This window comes from Nipponia nippon, unplaced genomic scaffold (assembly GCF_047370975.1).
Source record: "Nipponia nippon isolate SJK-2023a ecotype South Korea unplaced genomic scaffold, ASM4737097v1 scaffold_1, whole genome shotgun sequence".
Lineage (NCBI taxonomy): Eukaryota > Metazoa > Chordata > Aves > Pelecaniformes > Threskiornithidae > Nipponia > Nipponia nippon.
Genome location: NW_028262290.1, coordinates 94,563,618 through 94,582,829, shown reverse-complemented (window position 1 = coordinate 94,582,829; position 19,212 = coordinate 94,563,618). Strand labels below are relative to the sequence as shown.

The 19,212-nt window shown below is 45.4% G+C and overlaps 1 protein-coding gene across 9 annotated transcripts in view; it reads right to left on the bottom strand.

Moving 5' to 3' along the window:
* Positions 1–19,212, bottom strand: part of RREB1 (ras responsive element binding protein 1) — a 127,537-nt gene that overhangs the window by 64,004 nt on the left and 44,321 nt on the right. For 6 of the 9 annotated variants that reach the window (XR_015705949.1, XM_087762900.1, XM_087762890.1 and 3 more), the window contains 2 exons: positions 5,643–5,762; positions 4,430–4,632 (listed from right to left, as the gene is read on the bottom strand). Coding sequence is in view for 8 of the 9 variants with exons in the window: in XM_087762900.1 (XP_087619026.1) it covers positions 4,430–4,632; positions 5,643–5,762 (323 nt within the window). In the remaining variant the exon portion in view is untranslated. Of the gene's footprint in view, positions 1–4,429; positions 4,633–5,642; positions 5,763–10,386; positions 10,513–17,110; positions 17,482–19,212 lie in introns of those variants that run through there. The other 3 variants (XM_087762919.1, XM_087762908.1, XM_087762927.1) reach the window with 3 other exon arrangements.

Genomic DNA, 19,212 nt, shown 5'->3' with positions numbered 1-19,212 from the left:
CAGCAGCTGTTTTAACAGCACACGGATACTCAGCAGTAGCAGTTTAGGACAGGAAGTGAAGGCAATTATTGCGACCAGCTCAAACTGCCAGGAGGAATTTAGGTGAGCAGAAAGTAATTACTGGAACACCACCAGAATACGTGGGCAAATGCCACTAATCTTCCCAAAAGATCTTTAATAAGCACAAGTCGTCGGGACTTCAGGTTTTCCACCCCATCTTGATGGCAAGGCACTAGCTCGGTGCCCTTTTCTAGGGGCTGTATGTTCGGCTCCGTGGCTGACTCAGAAGGAAGAGCAGCATTTACTGAATCACCAGCACCATTTCCCTTAGCATCCTGTGTTTCTCCTGGAAGCATCCCATCCAGGCACACCGGCCAGGCCCAACCCTTCTGAAGCTTGCAAGATCTGATGAGATCATCGCGAGAAAGAGGTGACAATGCAGGAGTGTACGTGACTCAAAAAGAACACATTATGAACCCGGTTATTCTCCACCCAGGTGAGAATCAGGAGTAACTGTGGTCAAACCATGAGTACAAACAATGAAGCCGACCAGAGAGCTCAGCCTGATTTAAGTATGCCCTTGAGACACCGAGCAAAGCCGCCACTCTTTCAGCCAAGGATGAAATGGCACTCTCGCAGGAAGCAAAGGTGTTTGCCTGAATTGTCCGCAAGGATGGCTACTGCATGACATAAGGAGTATTTTCACCACCTCATTAAGAAGCCCAGGCACAACTTCTGCACCAATGCCTGTATATTAAAAGGAAGACGGTTTGGCATTGAAAATTAAACCTTGTTTTTCTGTAGAATGATGCAAATCTTCAGCAGCTAGATAGATCCACCACCTGTTACCTACACTTCTGGTGACGAGAGAGTACAAAAACCACCTCTGCACGACCACTGGAAAAGTATATTATTTATGCCAAAAGGACATGTTCTACTGAACCTCTTTGCTGGCTATTTTAAGTATCATTAGTAAAACCATGAAAACAAGCAAAAAAGAAAACCCACCCTCAGTAGCTCTTTAGTCGGGAGGGAATTGATGGGTATGAGTGTATCTATGCATCTCCTCTCTTCACACAGTTCTTTTCCCCCATCGCTGTCCCAAAAGTCATTAACTCAGAAGCAACCATTTCCAGATTGTCAGACACAAGCATTTGTGGAAAACACTGAGAATGACTAACCCAAGCCTCTGTGACAAATTCTCTGGCACGTTAGGAGGAAAGGTGCTGACACAGTGTTATAGAAAAGTTTTTTTAAGTCTCAGTAAAGGAATATCCCCTCCTGCACGATTTGGGGAACCGTTCTGGAGAGTCCCCTATTGAAAATCTAACACTGTGTCTTCAAAAATAGGGCCATGATAATTTTCTATTAACTTCAGTGACCTATGGATTTGGACAAAGAGCTACTTTCCTATTTTGCCTGAAGTAAACAAAACTTGTTACCTCACTTCTAAAAGTATCAGGACTGCAAGGATTAGGTTCTCCCATTCCTCCCTACTGTTTCTCTTGTACACCTTTTTCTAGCTGTATTTCAGGGCTCTCCATCCTAAAGCTAATCGCTGTAAGCCACACACACGGGCCAAGGCCTAATGTACTATTACTCACAAAACATCAGAGAGCAAGCAAGCAAGGAAGGCTGCCACTATGAAGTCCCAACACCCCAAGAAAATTAAAACACATTATCCCAGTGCACTCCCCCTTTTTATATACAAACATACGATTCACATATGTGCATTCCATCCTACTTGTACAACTTTGATTTTACTATATGCAACCTGTCTGTGGAGTAATGTTCCGCTCCAATTATACTGCAACCCTGTTAAAGTTGGCTCAGGACAGAGAACAAGCGCACTGTGCCGTGAGCAAAATCCCTGCAGCTGTGCTGACAGTTTAGATGGTGTTTAATCCCCAGGGTATTTTTGTGAAATTATCAACCTACCACTTTTTTTTTTGCCCCCCCCCCCCCCCAGCCCCGAGTGCTGCAGTTCTACATGATGCACTTGATTGTTTCAAAGCCTGCTTTCCAGACCACCTGCTCTTCGAATCAGCAAATTAGCAGAAGATAGAGTAATTACTGGTTCACCTTGAAGCAAAGATCAGAAACACACTATAGCTCAGCCAGAGCTGATTAGTATTCAATCTGGGGTTTATTATTAACTAAAACCCAAACTTTCTCCAGTGGTCACACAGGGTACATGCCGCATACCGTAACACAGCTCAAGCAAATCCAGGGTAGCTACAACAGGAATGCTGTCGACTGACCCAATCCAGACCAAAAAAACATTAGCATCCCTACTGTAAAAGCACCCCCACTCACAAATTTAAAACATAGCACTCAGCTACCCCACTGGAGCCAGAGGCTGGTGAAAACACGCTTCCTGAACTGAAAGATAAAAGTAGCAGCTAGTTTGTTAGCTACTCTCCCTTTATTCAGTCAACCTGGAACGACTGCTCTGCATTCAACTGATGGCAAATGCTTTTGGAGTTGTGCATCAGGTCTATTTGTTTTTCTCCAGCTCAAGAAACACCTTTGTCACATGTTTTTATCTTCTCCAAGAGCAAAGCAAATGAGAAGTTAAAATGGATGCTGCTTGATGTGAGAACATGTTTATTAGACTATGGGTAGACTGGAGCCAAGATAAAGTCAGCATTATAAAGAGAACCATAGACTTTGGGACAAAGGTTCAGGGCAAAATGTTACCCTGCCAACTCATGGGAAACAGCAGTCAGACCCAGAAAACTAGCTAACTGTTATTATCCTTGAAATTATAATAAGGGGCACATTCTCACCAGAATCTGAGATTTGTGCGCTGCTACACACTGAAACAATTCAGTGCTTTCATTCTGCTACGCTGAAAGTAGAAATTCATTGTATTAGAGGTTGCTAACCAGATTGATACCCACTTAATATTTCACATTTCACTTTTGTTTTCTCAGTAATGTAGCCATTTGCCCCTCTGGTGATAATGATCTTTCAGCCTAAAAACAAATAGACTATTTACTAAGTTTTCAATGTATTTGTTTATTTTTATGCTGTAAGAATCCCTCTTAATCCTGTCACATTTACTCTCCAGCTTCCTTTGATTCGATGCCCATCGAAATATCAGGTGGAATAAAGGTCACTAACGCTAATAAACTTCCCTGAAGCCAAACCACATGGTGTACCGGCGGACAGCTGTGCAATAGCGCTGCCACTGAGACTAGTCTGAACTCCAGTGCCTTACTTCACATAATGAAATCAAGGAACCAGGACAGCCCCTAAGTGGGAATACTGCAAATAAACCTGAAAGCCGGGTGCTAGACAGTACGATCCCACAGACACAGTTGCCAGTATACTGTCCAGGCTCTTCATTTAAGAGTGCTCATTTACATACAGTTCATAGCTTTTAACTCCTTTCAAGCAAAAAAATCCAAGACAAGTCGTTCGTCTGTCAACTGGGCAGCTACTCGGCAAGCTATTAATAAACTACTATAGGAACATCACATGAGTCGTGCCTCTCAACCCTTCTGGTCCCTGTTACATCTTGATTCAGTTACAAATTCTCTGTGCTTCACGACAAGCTCTAAAGTCAAACGGACACAGGGATTTGGGGTATTTCTCGCTGTTCTGCAGCACGTTCATTGGTAGGGCTTTGCCCAGCAGGAGAAAAACATGGGTATAAATAATCACAGCTTTAACTGATATGACTCTCTCTTTTCACTTGTTTAGATCAATATTGCTATCAACTGGTGGCATCAACTGATAAATGGAAAAAAACTGACAGAAGCTACATATATTTGCTCTGCAAGATTTGCACAAAGCATTCTGCAATAGCTCTTCATAGTTTTATTAACAATGAAGTAAGGGCACCTTACGCTACCCGCATGTGAACTGAGCATCCTGATGGACGTTTCGTTCTAGCACCACCTTTAACCTCAAATCCCTTGGATCTTCCCTGGGGACAGCTGCACACCTCATGAGGGGTCCCACACAATGGCCAAGCCAAGCCCCGTATCACACAGCTCTGCTCCTCTCTGAGCGGCTTCTTTTCTCCTAGTTTCATGAAATGAACTGGTGCCCAAACAGGTTACGCGAATGAAAGAGCCTAGAGAAAGGATGCAGCAGGGAAGAAGCGGCAGTTCTTAGGTGGCTTTGCCACTGCTAGTGGCATCTGCTAGACCAGCTCACCACCGCATGACATCAGAGCTCGTGCTCAAATGTTCTACACGTGAATCCAAGCAAGCGGACCCCTTCAATTCCCAGTTTTCTAAAGTTATGTTCTGGAGAGCCACCAGAAAACATACAGAGAGGAGCAATGGCAGAGGCAAGAAATAGCCGCTGAGGGAAAAAAAAGGCAAAACAATCAAAGAAAGAAACATAATTATGTCTTATCACTTCCCATGCAGCTGCTTGTCTCCCCTTCACTCTCCCTGCATTTGGGTTTACATACCTGGTTCCTCCTGCCAATCCGATTTGGTGCAGGAGACTTCGAGGGGGATTTGACATTTTGAGAGTTCCCACCATTTTCAGCAATCTTCCCCACATTCATCACTGCTGACATCATGGCGTCAATGGAGGACAAGTCTGCTCCGTCCAAACTGTTTGGTGAACTTGGTGATACCTTGTAGCTGTTTAAGCCTTCCAGCTGCTTCTCTGGAATTAAAAACAAAAACACACATAAGAGTTGCTAGGCCATCTAAAAAAAAAAAAAATACCTCAGTATTTTCAGCTGCCTGTAACTCGCATCACACTCTGCTGGATCATCATGGAGCACAGGCAACAGCTGTACATGGAATAAGCTAAATTAGCGAAAATCCAACCAAAACAAACCCCCAAATCCCTCTTTGCTGCCAGAGCTGGCATCTATGTTGATTTTTTTTCCTTTTTGTCTACCAAACCATATTAGTCCATGGAGCATATGTTACATCCACGACTAATGCCACAGGTAAAGCTGTTCAGACTCAGACTTCTCCATCACATTCTGTATGTAGCAGGGATGCTCCTGTCTCAGATACCAAATTCAAAATACACCTAAAATCTCGTCTCTCGTTTCTCAACATACAGAGATGTCAAACACACAGGCAAGGCCTTCCACTTTCCTCTTTATGAGTTTGAAAAGGAAAATGCTTTCAAATTAAACAATCCTTTCCCCCAAAAGAAGTCTCCCAAACAAACAGGAACACCCTGCAAGCCTATTGCTCTGTCACCTCTGGTGGAGAGTACAGAATCTCACTGCGTGCTGTCAGAAAGTCACTGTAACACAAGAGGATGTGAGGGTGAACAAGGAGGAACATGTTTGTCTGTGAACATTTGATCTCTGCATAATACTGCCTTTGGAAGATAAGTCTGAGCATTATAAACAGGTGGTTTTTTGAGGCTAAGTAATGTGGTGCCAAGTTACTGGGAGCCAAGAAAATCTTAGTTCGGAAGCCTGCAGTGGTAGTCGAGTATTTATGTGCCCATGCTTCTGCTCAACCTATTTTATACTTTTCAGACAGATAAAGGTTAGGGATGGGGAAAGAAATGTATGCACCAGAGCTCCTGCTCAATGTAACTTATACATTTCACACAGATAAGGGGTATGGATGGGTAAGAAATGTTTCTACAAGCTTTAATCAATGCCTTTATTTACAGAGTCACACAGAGCTAGTCAAACCACTTACCTTCATTTTTATCCCCTGATTGACTGTGGCTCTCTTCTTGGTTGCTGGTCTCCTCACTTAGTGTAGTATGTATAGTAGCGTCTGGCTCTTCAGCCTCTTCTTCAGCAGCACCCTCTAGCACTACATAAGGGAGAAGGGAAAAAGAGAGAGTCAGTTTTTCTGGAAGCCATTTTAGCAAAATAAGACTACAGCCCTTTAGTTTGAAGGCTCCCCTGACTGCTACGTAGGTCTTATGACAGAGGCATGTAAACAGAGCCAGTGCAGCCGAGCCCCAGGTGGCTGGGCACTGGGCTAGGAGATGCTGCTGCCTCTGCCAGTGGTGAAACCTGGGCAAACGAAGAGAGGAAACCCTTACCGGCTTGATCCCCAGTTTTCAGCCAGCAAAAAAGGAGGAGGGAGAGAAGGAGAGAGCAAGCTAGTGTCACTGATGGTCGTGACATTTGGTTAAGAAGTTGGAAGAATACTCTGCAGCTAGAGAACTTAAGTAATTCAATTTCATACACACATTCCTCCCCCCTTCTCTTCTTGGAGGATTAACATTTACTCCAATACATGAATTCATGTATTTTTCTTCCTTCTAGCTGTGGTGAAATGACTACTGAGGTTTCTGGGACCATTTGGCACATTCCTCACACCCACTGCCCAAGGTTTCCAGATGAGTTGAAGACATAAGCAACCATGAAATGTGCCGACAGAATTTCTCCACACCCCTTTCTGAAACCACAAACTTATGCTATCATTGGGGTTTCAGGAAGGATGCCTGTTCTGGCTGGAGAATGACAGGGCAGTTAAACATCACTTTTAGAGGTGACGGGGAATGATCAACTCACGAGAAAGAGAGGAGTTCTCTGCCCGCGGCACCCACAGTGATAGCCTCTGGAAAAGGTTATTTGTAATATGGAAAACTACTGATACATTTTTAACGGAGAAATACACCTTTATAACCTTACAAGCAAAATATTTATTTCATTATGGAAATGAACACGCTGTGGACATTTCATCATCTCAGATTCACAAATCCCATCCAGCAAACTTAATACACGTTTTCCTTTTTTCAGAAAGCAGAGACCATTGGCCTCAAACTGTGGTTAACTCAAGAGGGCTTCTTTCTTTCAAAAAAACGTATTCTCAGGGATGACATGCAAATCAGTCACATAACACACCTTCAAATGCTGTTTGAACAGCATCTGCAAACAATAAATGACTACGTTATCCCAACTACTGACGTTTTAGAGCGCACAAGAAAAGGCAGGCAAAGAGAAAGGGCCCGGCTTGTGTCAAGCAGCTCCTCGTTTCACGCCACACCAGACAAGGCAGCAGATTCAAGCTTCCTACGTTTAACTGCCGACCCTCTCAGGAGCGGCACACAGACGATTTGACATGGCCAGATGGCGCAGTCTAGAGACAAAACCTAGGACCCAACTAAGCCCAGTGTCTCAGGCTCTGGATAACATCAACTTCTTAACAAATACTGTTTTCAATCGGTACGTTCAAAAACAGACAAAAAGACTATTTTTATGCTATCCTGAACAACTCAAGGTAACTCTTCCCTGGTCATTTTTGTACTTTTCTGCTAAGAAAACACTAGTGGTCCCTGCGACACAGGGATTTCTCGGTCCATGGTGAGGTGAAGCACCCACCCTTCTGTATTTTCTCCAGTAATTACGGGAGCTGTTTATTTCTTTGTCTTTATTTGGTTTGTCCTTAACTGTTTTAACTTTGCTGTTATTTTGTTTGTTTTTAAAAAAGATCCATCTCATTCAAGAGCAACACAGTAATTTCTTTTTTTCTTTTCTCCCTTCTCTATCTTTTTTAACCTCTTTCGTGGTAGCTGACTTAATTCTGAGTAGAATAAGCACAAGAGTTATTTTAAAGACCGGCCTAAATCTTCTAAGTTGCTTGCTCTTGCTTAGTAACGCTAAAAATAAGGACCAGTTTAAATTATTTGCAGGAATTTCTGTTAAAACAATCCAAATTAAGTGCTTTAGGCCTTTAAAAAAACCAACCAAACAAAACAACTCTTCCTTCCAAAGTAGATCTATTCATTCCTCTTTCAGTCAATACCTAGGACATTAACGTCACCACAGATTCATCCAGGAAAAAGTCAATCTATTGTGTAACTGTAAAGACTCCTGTGTTGGCCAAGGTAACTTTAAGATAGCTGAGGAGCTTCCCAGAGGCCTAGAGTCGGAATTCCTAGCGTTGCTTTTAGCAACAGGGAAAATGGGAAATGTTCATCACAAAGAGAAGAGGTAGGCATACGTGCACACGTTAACAAACCTACCTCCTGGTTTAGAAACGCCTGCCAGCTTGCTCTCTGTTCTTCTTTCAGGAGGAAAACTATGTATTGTGCTATTACAGCCTTTCATAATTTCTATGAACCAACAGTTATTTCTGAATCTAAATATCTTCCTGCTAACGCAAAGAAAGATGTACAGTCACAGATCTTGTTTTTAAAACCGTTTTCCGTACATTAAAAATTTCCCTTTTTGGAAACAGTCGAAAGATCGCAACTTAATTTCTGCAAAATAGGTATTGTTGCATGCTTTTATTTACATACGTATTTTCCACTCTCTTGCATGAAGCAAAAATGCACCACTGAAACAAAGACAACTGCATGAGCAGCACACACCGATTTCAGAAGCATAACTTTCTATTTGCAATAGGATATAGAAACAATAAGAATACTGGGCCAAATAACTCCTTCCTGTGGGAAAACCCGTGGCAGAGCGCCTTTAGGCAGGAACATACTGAGAGATTTCTCTCGCAGCGGTTTTTTTTTTCCCCTTAAATAAATGCATCACTGAGGATGGAGAAGTGTGTGGGTTTTTTTTTTCCCACAGCACCTATGAAACTCAGGGAATCACACAGGCAGCAACCAGCATGGATGCCCTATGCCATGCTGCCTTTGGGACTGCAAGCCTTGTCAGCTCACGCCAAATGCCCCTGCTTGGAGGTCGTGCTGATGCAGCCTTCTTCCTCCCTCTCCCCAAAAGAAAACAAAGACCTCCAGGAAAGAGGACAAACAGGAAATAAGCTGGCAAACAGTGCAGCCTCAGGTTGCATTCAACATCGGACCAAAGCCTCTAGGAAACAGGGAAGTGGTCACAAGCATTCAAGTCATCTTCTGCTTTGAAGAAACCCCCCAGTGTCACAGTCACCCTCTGTGAAAAGGAGGAAAAGCAGAGAGCGAGCGAGAGAGTGAGAGCGCTAACACGTGTGGGGCGGGGGTGGGCGGCCAAACGAAACGCAAGCCCTCCTTGCACAGCCACACCAAGAGACCTGCCTCTTCTGCAGGAACGTGTCCCCTCCACTTGATGATGTTGCTGAAACCATGAAACTGGGGCAGCTTCGATCCCCCAAAGAAACCTGAGGGGCCTTCAGCTCCTGCTTCCGACGGAGGCCCACCCCTGATGCCCCAGATAGCAGCTAATGGGAAAGTCACTGAGAAAGCAGAGAGCTAAAAAAAAAAAAAAAAAAAGAAAAAAGCCTTGCTGCTTCCCATTCAGTCTGTACAGGAAGACACTTGCTAGACCTATTTCCTCCTTTGGGATAAAGTGTGACTCCACTGTATGTTAAAGCTGAGCCCATCAACAGTTACTTCCCCCCTTCGCTTATGTGTATTTATTTGTATTTAATTTTCTTTTTTTAAGACCACTCTCAACAGTTACAGCTGCTTCTCCTTCTGGTGAAGAGCATCGCAGATGAAGCAAAAAGGAGAACACGGGCCACAGGGGAAGGAAGAAGAAAGGAGAAGAAATGATGAGTCTTCAGAGTCACAGTCACTTGACTGGCCGTCAAGAGGCGGCTACACAAGCACAGAGCAGCACATCCTGGCCCCCGGGAGCTGGTACAAGTCCCTGCTCCAGACTGCTCCACTGTCCTTGCACATGAGCTCTCCCTTTGGAATAGATAGGAAGAAACACACAATACGGGCAAGGAGGGGGAAAACCTGGTGTGTAGCACAAAGCTGCTTATTGTTCTGCCTTCCGAAAAAAATCCACATTAACGTTAAAGTAGAAGCCATGCACTAATTGGGCCAGGGAAAGATTAACACTCTCAGCCAAATACTTTTATTGGTTTCATTAAACATGCTGTAGTACGTAGAACTGAATATGGGGGGAAGGAGAAACAGGGGAAAACAAATGACAGTTTTAGGAATGTGCACCCCCACACACATGCATTTCAAACCACTTTTTCCCATGAGGCCCAAACAGGAATCCTGAGCCTTCTTCATCATTTCCACCTTAGCAACGCTATTAGCTTATTCAAGGCTTTCCCACTGTTTTTTTTCCTAAGTGGTAGAAAAAAACCCAAGGATCATTTAAATGAAGGCCAGACCTTCTAGTATACAAATTTAGACGAGAACAGAACTTCAAAGAGGGATATCGCATTTGAATAAACAAAAGTCTACCGTTTACCCTTGAGATTATAATACCTAAGAATCGCTACGCCGCGCTCCAAATGGTTTCTGATGCACTGGTCTACTGCTAAGCTTCTGCACAGAGGAGCAGATCTTACTCCCACAGCACATGGCGACACTCTCAAGCATTAATGGTCACTCCCACCCCAAGAGATGCGCACAGTCACCCGCACTACATTTTGGACGTGATTTAGCATCAAAGCTGGCAGGAAGGAAAGAGGGTGAAAAGGCATCGTGTGGGAAGAAAAAAGGGTTAACACTATTCAAAGCACTGCCTCAAGGCAAAGGAAAACCAAACGAAAAAAAGTTTTCCCGACTGACCTTTTTAATACCAACTCTGCCCTTGCTACTGAAGTGTTGGTGCTGACTCGGCACCCCAGCGGTAGAGAATTATACTGGCAGCTTCACCTCACTGTCACCACTGCTGGAGCACCAGTACTGAGCAGCCTATGGGGAAAGGAAGACAAGCATAAAAAGAAAGACAGTGGCATGGGAGTATCTGGCTGTCGTTCTTTCACTTAGCATTCGGTAAAAACTAAGAATGTTACCCCAAAGGTTTTGAACTTGCACCTGTAACTAATGTTTTCCTCTAGGGAAAAACAAAACCAAACCAAACAAACCCTAAAAGACAACAACCGAAAGGAGCAACATCTCTTGAAAGGTACTCTCTGAGCACCAAAAGACAGACTGCTCCTCTTGCTATGAACTCTCTGAGCTATTAGCGATACAACTGTTTTACCTGTGCTAGCGCACATATACTACTTTGCTTCCTAAAAATAACCCTACGAATCCACAACATCCATATGCCTTGTCTTACCTAACGTGTACACAGACAGATACAGCCAGACATAGAATAAACAAGTGACGCACAAGCTCATGGCCATGCCTTAAAACCGAGCTAGGGACCACCTTCTGTTTTAGGGGCGAGGCAGGGGAAGAAGCACCAAGCAAGAACATGACGACCCCCATGTTTCCAGATTATATTGTATACTGTTGCTACAACACCTAACAGGCTAAATTTTAAATATTCAAACATATCTACTCTTCCTGGTTTATTTCCTTGCATGCACAATGGGATACGCATGTGCTTTTAGTTTTTACGTAGGTTTTGAAAATCACCTTCTGATGACTTATGGACCACTAATGGTCCTCAGGACTTTGGCTCAGATGACCAAAAGCATCTCTCCATAAAGCATACCCGAATTTGAGCTTAGTTAATGCCTTAAGTGAACAACAGCTCTGACTCACTGTGATACTCTGGTATTACATTGATGTAATACACTGAAAAAGAGGTAGCTGTACTAATCTAACCATGAGATGCCGTACCGGCAAAGCAGGGGTTTCCTGGATTAAATTCACCTATATGGTCCAACTGTTTCACAGCAATGCACAGAGAGAGAAGACAGCCTTAATATAGAATGCATTTGTACCTATCTTCTTGGTCCTGCGCTCAATTTGCTAGCTTGAACAGGGTACCCACGTCTGCTCCTTTTGCAAGCGCTGTGTGCTGTGGGAACTGCCCTCACGCAGGAGCCTCTGGTCTTGCTAGGCTAGAAAGGAGAACCGAGGCACATGCTGCTCCAGCACTGAGAGTGAAAGCAAAACCTGATGGCCCTCAGGCTCCCAACGGGAAAGCCCAGGTCTCCACCAGCACGCTCAGTAGGCACCTCACAGGGTTTGATCCAAGCCGCACCGAGCTCCCAACCAGCACTGCCATTCTCAGGGACGGCAGCGCCACACAAAACACACAGCTCCGCAAGAGCTGCAGTAACCTGCGGCCGCATTTAGACTCAACAGCTGCTGATGAATTTTGAGATTTTTCTAACGCCTTAGCCCTCCTCCCCCCCCCGACCAAAGAAGTTATCTACAAGCTGTTCCTCATTCTCGCTGTTCGTATCAGCTTGTGGGTGAGCACCTGGCCCTCCAGGAAGCCTTTGTCACCAAATTGCAGTCAGCTTCGAGAGCTTGTTCGAGCAAAAAGGATACTGAGATTTGAAGACAGCTTAACAAACCTGGGGCCACGAGCACCACTTTTAGACACACGAAAAAATAAAGCCAGGGCAACAGCAGAGTAAAACAAGCGGCTGCAAGCAGACATCCCGCCACTCCTTCCCGTGTAGACAACGGCAAACTCCCCTCCATCCTCATCCTTGCCTGCCCGCACAGCCATCAGGAGGCTGGTGGGGAGGGGGCCCGGCTCCCCCCAGTCACCGGGACCCACGGCAATGCAGGGGGCACACGGGAGAAGATGGGCCTTGGGCCTTACCCGGCACATCCCCTCCCCTGCGCCCTCCCTGCTGGCTGAGGAGGGACACAAAAGCAATACTGTCTGTCCTTATAAGCTCTGCTTTGCATGTGTTCGGGGAGCGGGGACAGCTGTGCGGACGGCTCGCAGAGTTCCAGGAAGTCGATGTGTTTCTTGGCTTTGACTCCAGTTTATTTGCCTTAGATGAAGTGGCGAACCGAGAAAGTCCCTTCACATCCCCCCCCAGGCTGGCACCGGCCGCAGTGGGGCAGTGCTCCTTGGGACGTGGCCCGGGGTCTCTCCCCACACTGATCGGCCTTCCCCGGTCCAGCCGGTGTGTCTCTCTCTCGGGCCAGGGCTGGCTCACATCCCAGTGGGCAAGGGGATGGCCTTGGGACGCGGGACGGGAGAGGGTGGGAGCCCGGAGCAGAGCCAGGGACTGGAGGGAGCGGGCCCTGAAGGCTCTTCCCTCGGCAGGCGGGATGGAGGTGTCTCACGAAGGCAGGAACGGGTCAGGCGAGCGGCAAGTGGCGTCACGCTGCCTGCCACAGCCGCCGCTGCCCACACAGCCCCGAAGGAGCCGAGGACAAGGCAAGAGAGCGGAGGGGCAAGGGGAAGCCGAAGCGAGGACCAGCAGGCGCCCCGACGACACGCGTCTCCCTGCCCAACGGGCCGAGGAAGGGGAAGCGCGCCTGCCCGAGGGGAGCCACGGCGACCCCAGGGAAGCACGGCCCCGGGACACAAAAACTCTGCTGCTGCTGCTGCCGCCTCAGGCAAGCAAGAGGGGATGAGGGATGAAAAATGAGGAAACAATCTAAAACATAGCTCTGCGGGTTTGGTGGTTTTTTTTTTTTTTTTTCATTTTTGCTTTGCCCTGCCAAACCCAGTTAACTTAAAACCCTGAGTGGGGAGGGAAGCTATAGGTTGATGTCCCATCACCTACATGGCTAAGCGAGCACTGTGCTGAGGGGATGAGATACTTGTCCAAGAGCCGGAGGGGTGAGCTAGACAGATTGCACTTGGGAGAGCCAGATGGAAAACATTTCTGAGTAACAGAGGAGAAAAGCAACCTCCCCTCCAAACAGTCCGAATTACAGTGCCCCTCGGCTCCAACTGAGGAGAGGCTGCAGGGACGCGGGGCGGGCGAAGCGGGATGCTGGGCTCAGCCGGGTAGCTGTGACGGAGATGCTGACATCCCCGACAATATATGGCCAGTCTAAACCACGGGATATCTTGTCCTTTTAAGGTGGGCCAAGAGCAAGCATCTGTGCAGCAGCAGCACAGCCCCAGCCTGCCATCAATAGCCCCTGGTGTCACTGAAAAAACAGGGACTCCTGTGCCATACCAACTGGCCGTGCAGATGCCCAGGCACCCACCCCGAGAGGAGACAATCCGTCCGGTTGTTCCTCCGCACAGCATCAGGGAAACAAGAAGGAACAGTAGTAACGAGAGGAAGAAAAGCCACAAAACCATGCAGCCGGGCTGCTCGCTGGCAATTGGTGCCTGCAGCTGTCGGGGAGGGAGGGAGTGAGGGAGGGCCTGTCCCCGTCCCCATCTCTGTCCTTGTCCCTCGCCCTGATGGGCAGCAGCTCAGCCAAGGGCAGCTTCAGACCTGGGACTTGAGGGAACTTTAAAGCAAATCTCTGGAGGGAGGAACAAGCAAACGTTGCACGCCTTCACGCTTGCTCTTCACACGTAGCCAGAGCTGTGTGTGCGCAGCAGGACGGGTTTGGCAGGGATTAGAGAGGCAGGATGAATCACGCCAAGGAAGATACTGAAAATCTCCTGTGCTAGTGCCCTGCTTCTTGTGCAATGCCCTGATTGTGATCCTCTTCCTCAGGATGGATTTAAAGAGAGCTTCACAGAGGGTCTGAATGCACAGGCAATTTTACAATAACTGTTCTGGAAACAGGGTAAGCTAAACCAGGAAAAGACTCTTTCCTTTCGGGGTAGCCATGTCCCACATGGCGTTTCACCACTGTAACTGCATCCACATGCTAGCAAACTTCCTTGCACAGGCAAGCCCAAGGGGGAGAGCATTGGTTCGCTTACTGCAGAGCCTCCAGCGCGTCCTTCGCAGCCCGACTGCGCTGCCTTTGCGGGAGATGCCAGCACACCCTCTGCTTGGAGCACCGTACCAGGTAGCATGCCAAAGCACTTTACGCCTTGCAAGATAACGTAGTAAAATGATGCACGACATGAGAAAAGAAAGCGTAGAAATTACAGGGATTAAAACTCATTTCCTGATGGTAGCGTTATCAACCATCATGATTTTATCACGAGCCCTGTAAAAATCTGATGGTGTTACATTACTGAACAAAAATCTCAAACTTTTTTTTTTTTTTTTTTAAGTCAAAGTCCTAGGTTTCCAGGTTGTGGAGAAAGGACAGAAGCATTACATGCTCAGCAAAACACAGAAATCAAATTGAAGTGAACAGATTAATTTTAAAGCCTCAAGCTTTTAAGGATAATCATGATCTCAGATGCTCAACCTGTAATTTCTTAACACACAGGGACAGCAACACAGAGCGTCCCTTTTTTACACAGCACGTTTTGTACCCTTTGGTGCAAAGGAACATACACCTTCCAAAACTAAAATGGCTTTTTTCTTTTTTAAAGAAGGAGAAGCGCCACAACATCTCAGCACGTTTCTAACATTTTATTTAAAAGCCAACACAGCTGCACTTTAATGCTACTTAAAGATGAGAACCTCCACCAAATTACCAAACTCGTTTTAAGCAGAAAGAGATTCAACATGCAAATATTTTGCAGAGAAAATGATTCAAGAGTTTGCAGCTCTTCTCGCTGCTCTTTTCCAGGGAGCATGACTTGCTGACAGGATTAACTACTGCCAGGCTCACGGAGCTGGGAGACAGCTGCCACATGGCAGCCATTTATTACAAAGCTCCACTCCTCTAAAGTTAGGAAAGAGGCAGACTATTTCATCTGTGTTATCAGCAGGGTTCCTCTGCTCCACAGGCTTTAGTGACTAGGCTTTTTCTAAACAAACACCTCCTTTTCTCCCCCACCTTGTTAACATCATTATCTTCCTGTCTTCTGTTGCTGGTCAGCACAAGAACTATCCCCCCTATCACACTCTCCGAACAACAACAACAAAAAATCTATCATCAAGACAATTTAAAATGTTCAGAAACACACATACCCCCAAAATAGATTTTTTAATTAGAGAGTTTTAGCTTGATATTTTAAGAGGGGAAACCACATGCCACAGGGAGGAAAGAGAGATGTGCTGGAGCAAAGGGATTCAGAAGCATGCTGTACAACCCTTGCTCTCCCATCCACTCTAGGAGGCATTTGTAATGTCAGCTTCCAACTGCAATATCCAAAGTGGCTACACCGCTTTTTCATGAGCACGATAACCTGTAACGGTTCTTCCCAGCTTGGATCTCCACACCAGGCAGACCCTCCGCAGACCCACAAGCCAAAGCCAACCCCTGCCCTGCACTGTATCAGGCACAAACAGGCCTCAAGTCAACCACCTCCTACAGTCTGCTAAGGACCAGGAACAGATACACACCATCTGCATCATCTCCATGTGCATACTAAGCATAGATGACCATTGGTTGCCGTTCTCTTGTTATTCTGAACCAGAGTTAAAACATACAAGCTAGCTGTTTAATTTTACCTGGGGTTATTCTAGATACATATTTGCCATAGATGCCGGAGTACCACAAATCACTCAAACTGAGCTTTATTGCTTCCTCCAGGTGAAGGGAGAACCCAGCCTTGAGAAAAACATCTCTCTCCCATCACCGATGAACAAGTCGCCACAGTCTTGTGAGCACGCCCACTGGCTTACACCAGCTGGGCAGGTACCTTTCAGGGTTGTTTGCAGAGCTCTAAATTCTGAAATACAAAGTGTCTTTCTTGGTTTAGTTAGGTAAATTAATTACAGCAGTAGATGGTGCTGGCAAGCCTCTCCAAGTTGAGATCCTCACAGGAAAGCCACTAGGAAAATTTTAAACAGCAGTGCTACTTGCCAATGGTATTCTTCAGCACGAGCTTTCTTTCTATTTTGAACTATCCACAGTGAAACTAACCTGTGGGAGGTGCTTCCTGCACACTGACAAAATGAAACAGCATCTGTTAATTTTCATAGACTGCAACGCACGTGCAAAAATAGGGCACAGGGATCCAGTTCAACAATTTCTTATGGAATTCAAAAGTCCCTCAGCTTTATCAGATGAGTACAAGAAGCCTTCTCAGAAATGGCATCTCTCTATCTGACTTGAAAAAAGACCTGTTTTCAAAACAAGAAATGCATGCACACGCACACACACACACACACACACACACACACACAAATCCCCCTTCATCCACAACCACATCCAGCTGCTGACCTTCCAAGTTCCTTGTAGTATAGCCTTTGCTCTGGGACTCTAAAAGCCTAGCAGGCATTTCTAAAGGATTTTACAAAGTACACAGGCCCGGCCTTGTAAAAGCTCATGAGGAATCTACGGAGGTCATCGTGGAGCTTAGACAGTCTGCAAACAGCATAATCCACGTGCTGGTGAGGTAAGGAATGACCAAAGTTGGGCAGACAGGCCTGAAGACTTCTGCAGCGACTGGCTTCTCCAACAAAGCTGTAAACCCTGGAGGAAATGCCTGCTGATCTTCAAAGCCCTTCAGCAGGAACAGCCTTAAGTTTCCTGAACACGAGCATTCTGGTTGCGAGGCCACAATCCTCTTATGCACACAGTGAAAAATATAAAAACAAAGCAAGCAAAAAAAAAAAAAATCCACTAAGGTTAATAACTGCAAATAACCAGCGAGACTGACCCTCTACTCTGCAACGAGCTGTCGGATCCATCCGGCAAAGTTTTGATGCTCCTCGGCACAACAGCCACACGGATCAAGCAGCAGCTTACAATCTCTGTAGCTTTCCTTTTTCTATTCCAGGCAGTCCTCCGCACGTGTAGACTCCTGGAACGCAATACTCGGTTGTTCGGACTAGGAGGGGATGCTACAGCCTGTAGCTGTACAAGGTGTCCACCGTAACTATATCAAGACCATTGCAGTGCGCTGCACTGCCGGCAGAATTTTAGGTACAGCCTTCAGTCGCCTGACGGGCTGTACAGGCGACCATGAGTAAAGGGGAGCCTGGACACCTGCACACTGCAAAGAATTGCAGGAAGTTTATTTCAGGAACGCTGGGGAAAAAAAAAAGAACAGACAAAATTGTGAACAGGTTTCTTCAGTAAGTGAAGTTTCAAGTTGCTATTCCTCCAGCCAAAAACGTCTGCTGCTAGTCCAAAACCACCCTCCTCTTCCAAAAAAACAATTCCACCACTAGTGCTTCACACATTGCCATCAAACAGATGATACAGACAATTCTTCCCACAATTCACGTATGAAAAGGGAAACTCATTTCCTTCTGCTGACTCCCATTGACATACAATATACCAAAATGTTAGCCTGGAACAAACTAGCATGAATTATGGATAGGTTCAACCCGATGCTGGGTAAAGTAGCAGTTGCAAGTGTTCACTATAGAGAAAAATGAACGACGACAACAAAAAAAATTGACCAAGTGGCCTGTGCACCCACTCACACCCACCCCAATTTCTGCAGTAGGACAGCAAGCGTTTGGCGGTGGAACCCTGACTAATCACTTTCATACATGCACACATAGCGAAGCAACACTGAAGTATCATAATCAGACCTATGATACTGAAATTCATACTTCTTTTGAGGAGCGATGTTTCCACGTGAACATTTTCTCAGTCATATATACATATACACCCACACAGCCACCTTCTTTTAATTCTAAAAATGAAATCACCTTGCTTTACAGTTTTAAGCCAGTACATACTATGGCGCTATATATATATATTTACATTAATCTTGCTGAGATCACGTAGACTCTATAACAAAGAGGTGGACAAGACTTAGAGTGTTTTAAAAGAGCCACAAAAGAAAAAAAAATCTGATATTGTTCTTTGATTAGGTTACAACTCTTTAAAGGAACAAACTGTATTTCTACCCAGTTGATAGATCCCATCCTCCAAACTTCATATAAAAATGATGTTCAGTCAGAGCAAAAGTAAAGGACAAAGAAAACCTCAACTCATACTTTCACTCAGATACTAAATAGCAGGAGCTCTTTTCCACTTCCAGTTCAAACATTATTCTTTTGTAATAAGTTTTATATGCCTTTTGGAGCTCAACCATTCAATATAAAGAGATACAAGAGAAGAATTCAAGAAATCGGTAGCTGTCTTACCTGTAGAGCAGACAAGCATGTATTTGAACGAGTTTGAAAACGAGACTAAAAGGAGAAAGCAAGCAAAACCACCAGCTAAGTAAATTATTTTTCACTGTAAGGTGAAAAACTTTTCTTAATCTACCCACTCATTTCACACGTGGTAATGTGCAACTATCATTCTACCAAAAATTAGAAGAAAGTCACCACCAGATTTGTTTCACTTGGTCCTTCATCTAAACTTCAAATGGGGCTTCTGAAGCTAGAAGCTTTCACCGTCCCTACTTACTGCCAGCTGGAGAGAGAAACTGGCCCTTTCCTCATCTGTGAGGGTCTGGCATGCCATGGAGGCGATGGAGGTAGGCACTTTCATAAACAGAAGTGGCAACAGCAGCATGTTCAGCATATTTCACATGGAACTTGAAATTTTATTCAATACAGATTTGACATAAAAAAAACATGAAAGCTGACAAGTTCAACAGTTCCTCAGAAAATGTACTCCTTTAAAACTTCCTAAAAATCTCTAAACATGGATAATTTCTGAAGTAACAAGGTCTTTAAAATAGCAGTAAGCAAGCTCCCCGAAGGGTGGGGTAATTGGGAGGGTTATCACACTTCTGGGGGAAGTCACAGGCTCTCTCTTGGCAGTGTTTCATCCCTTCATATACCCAGGGGACTG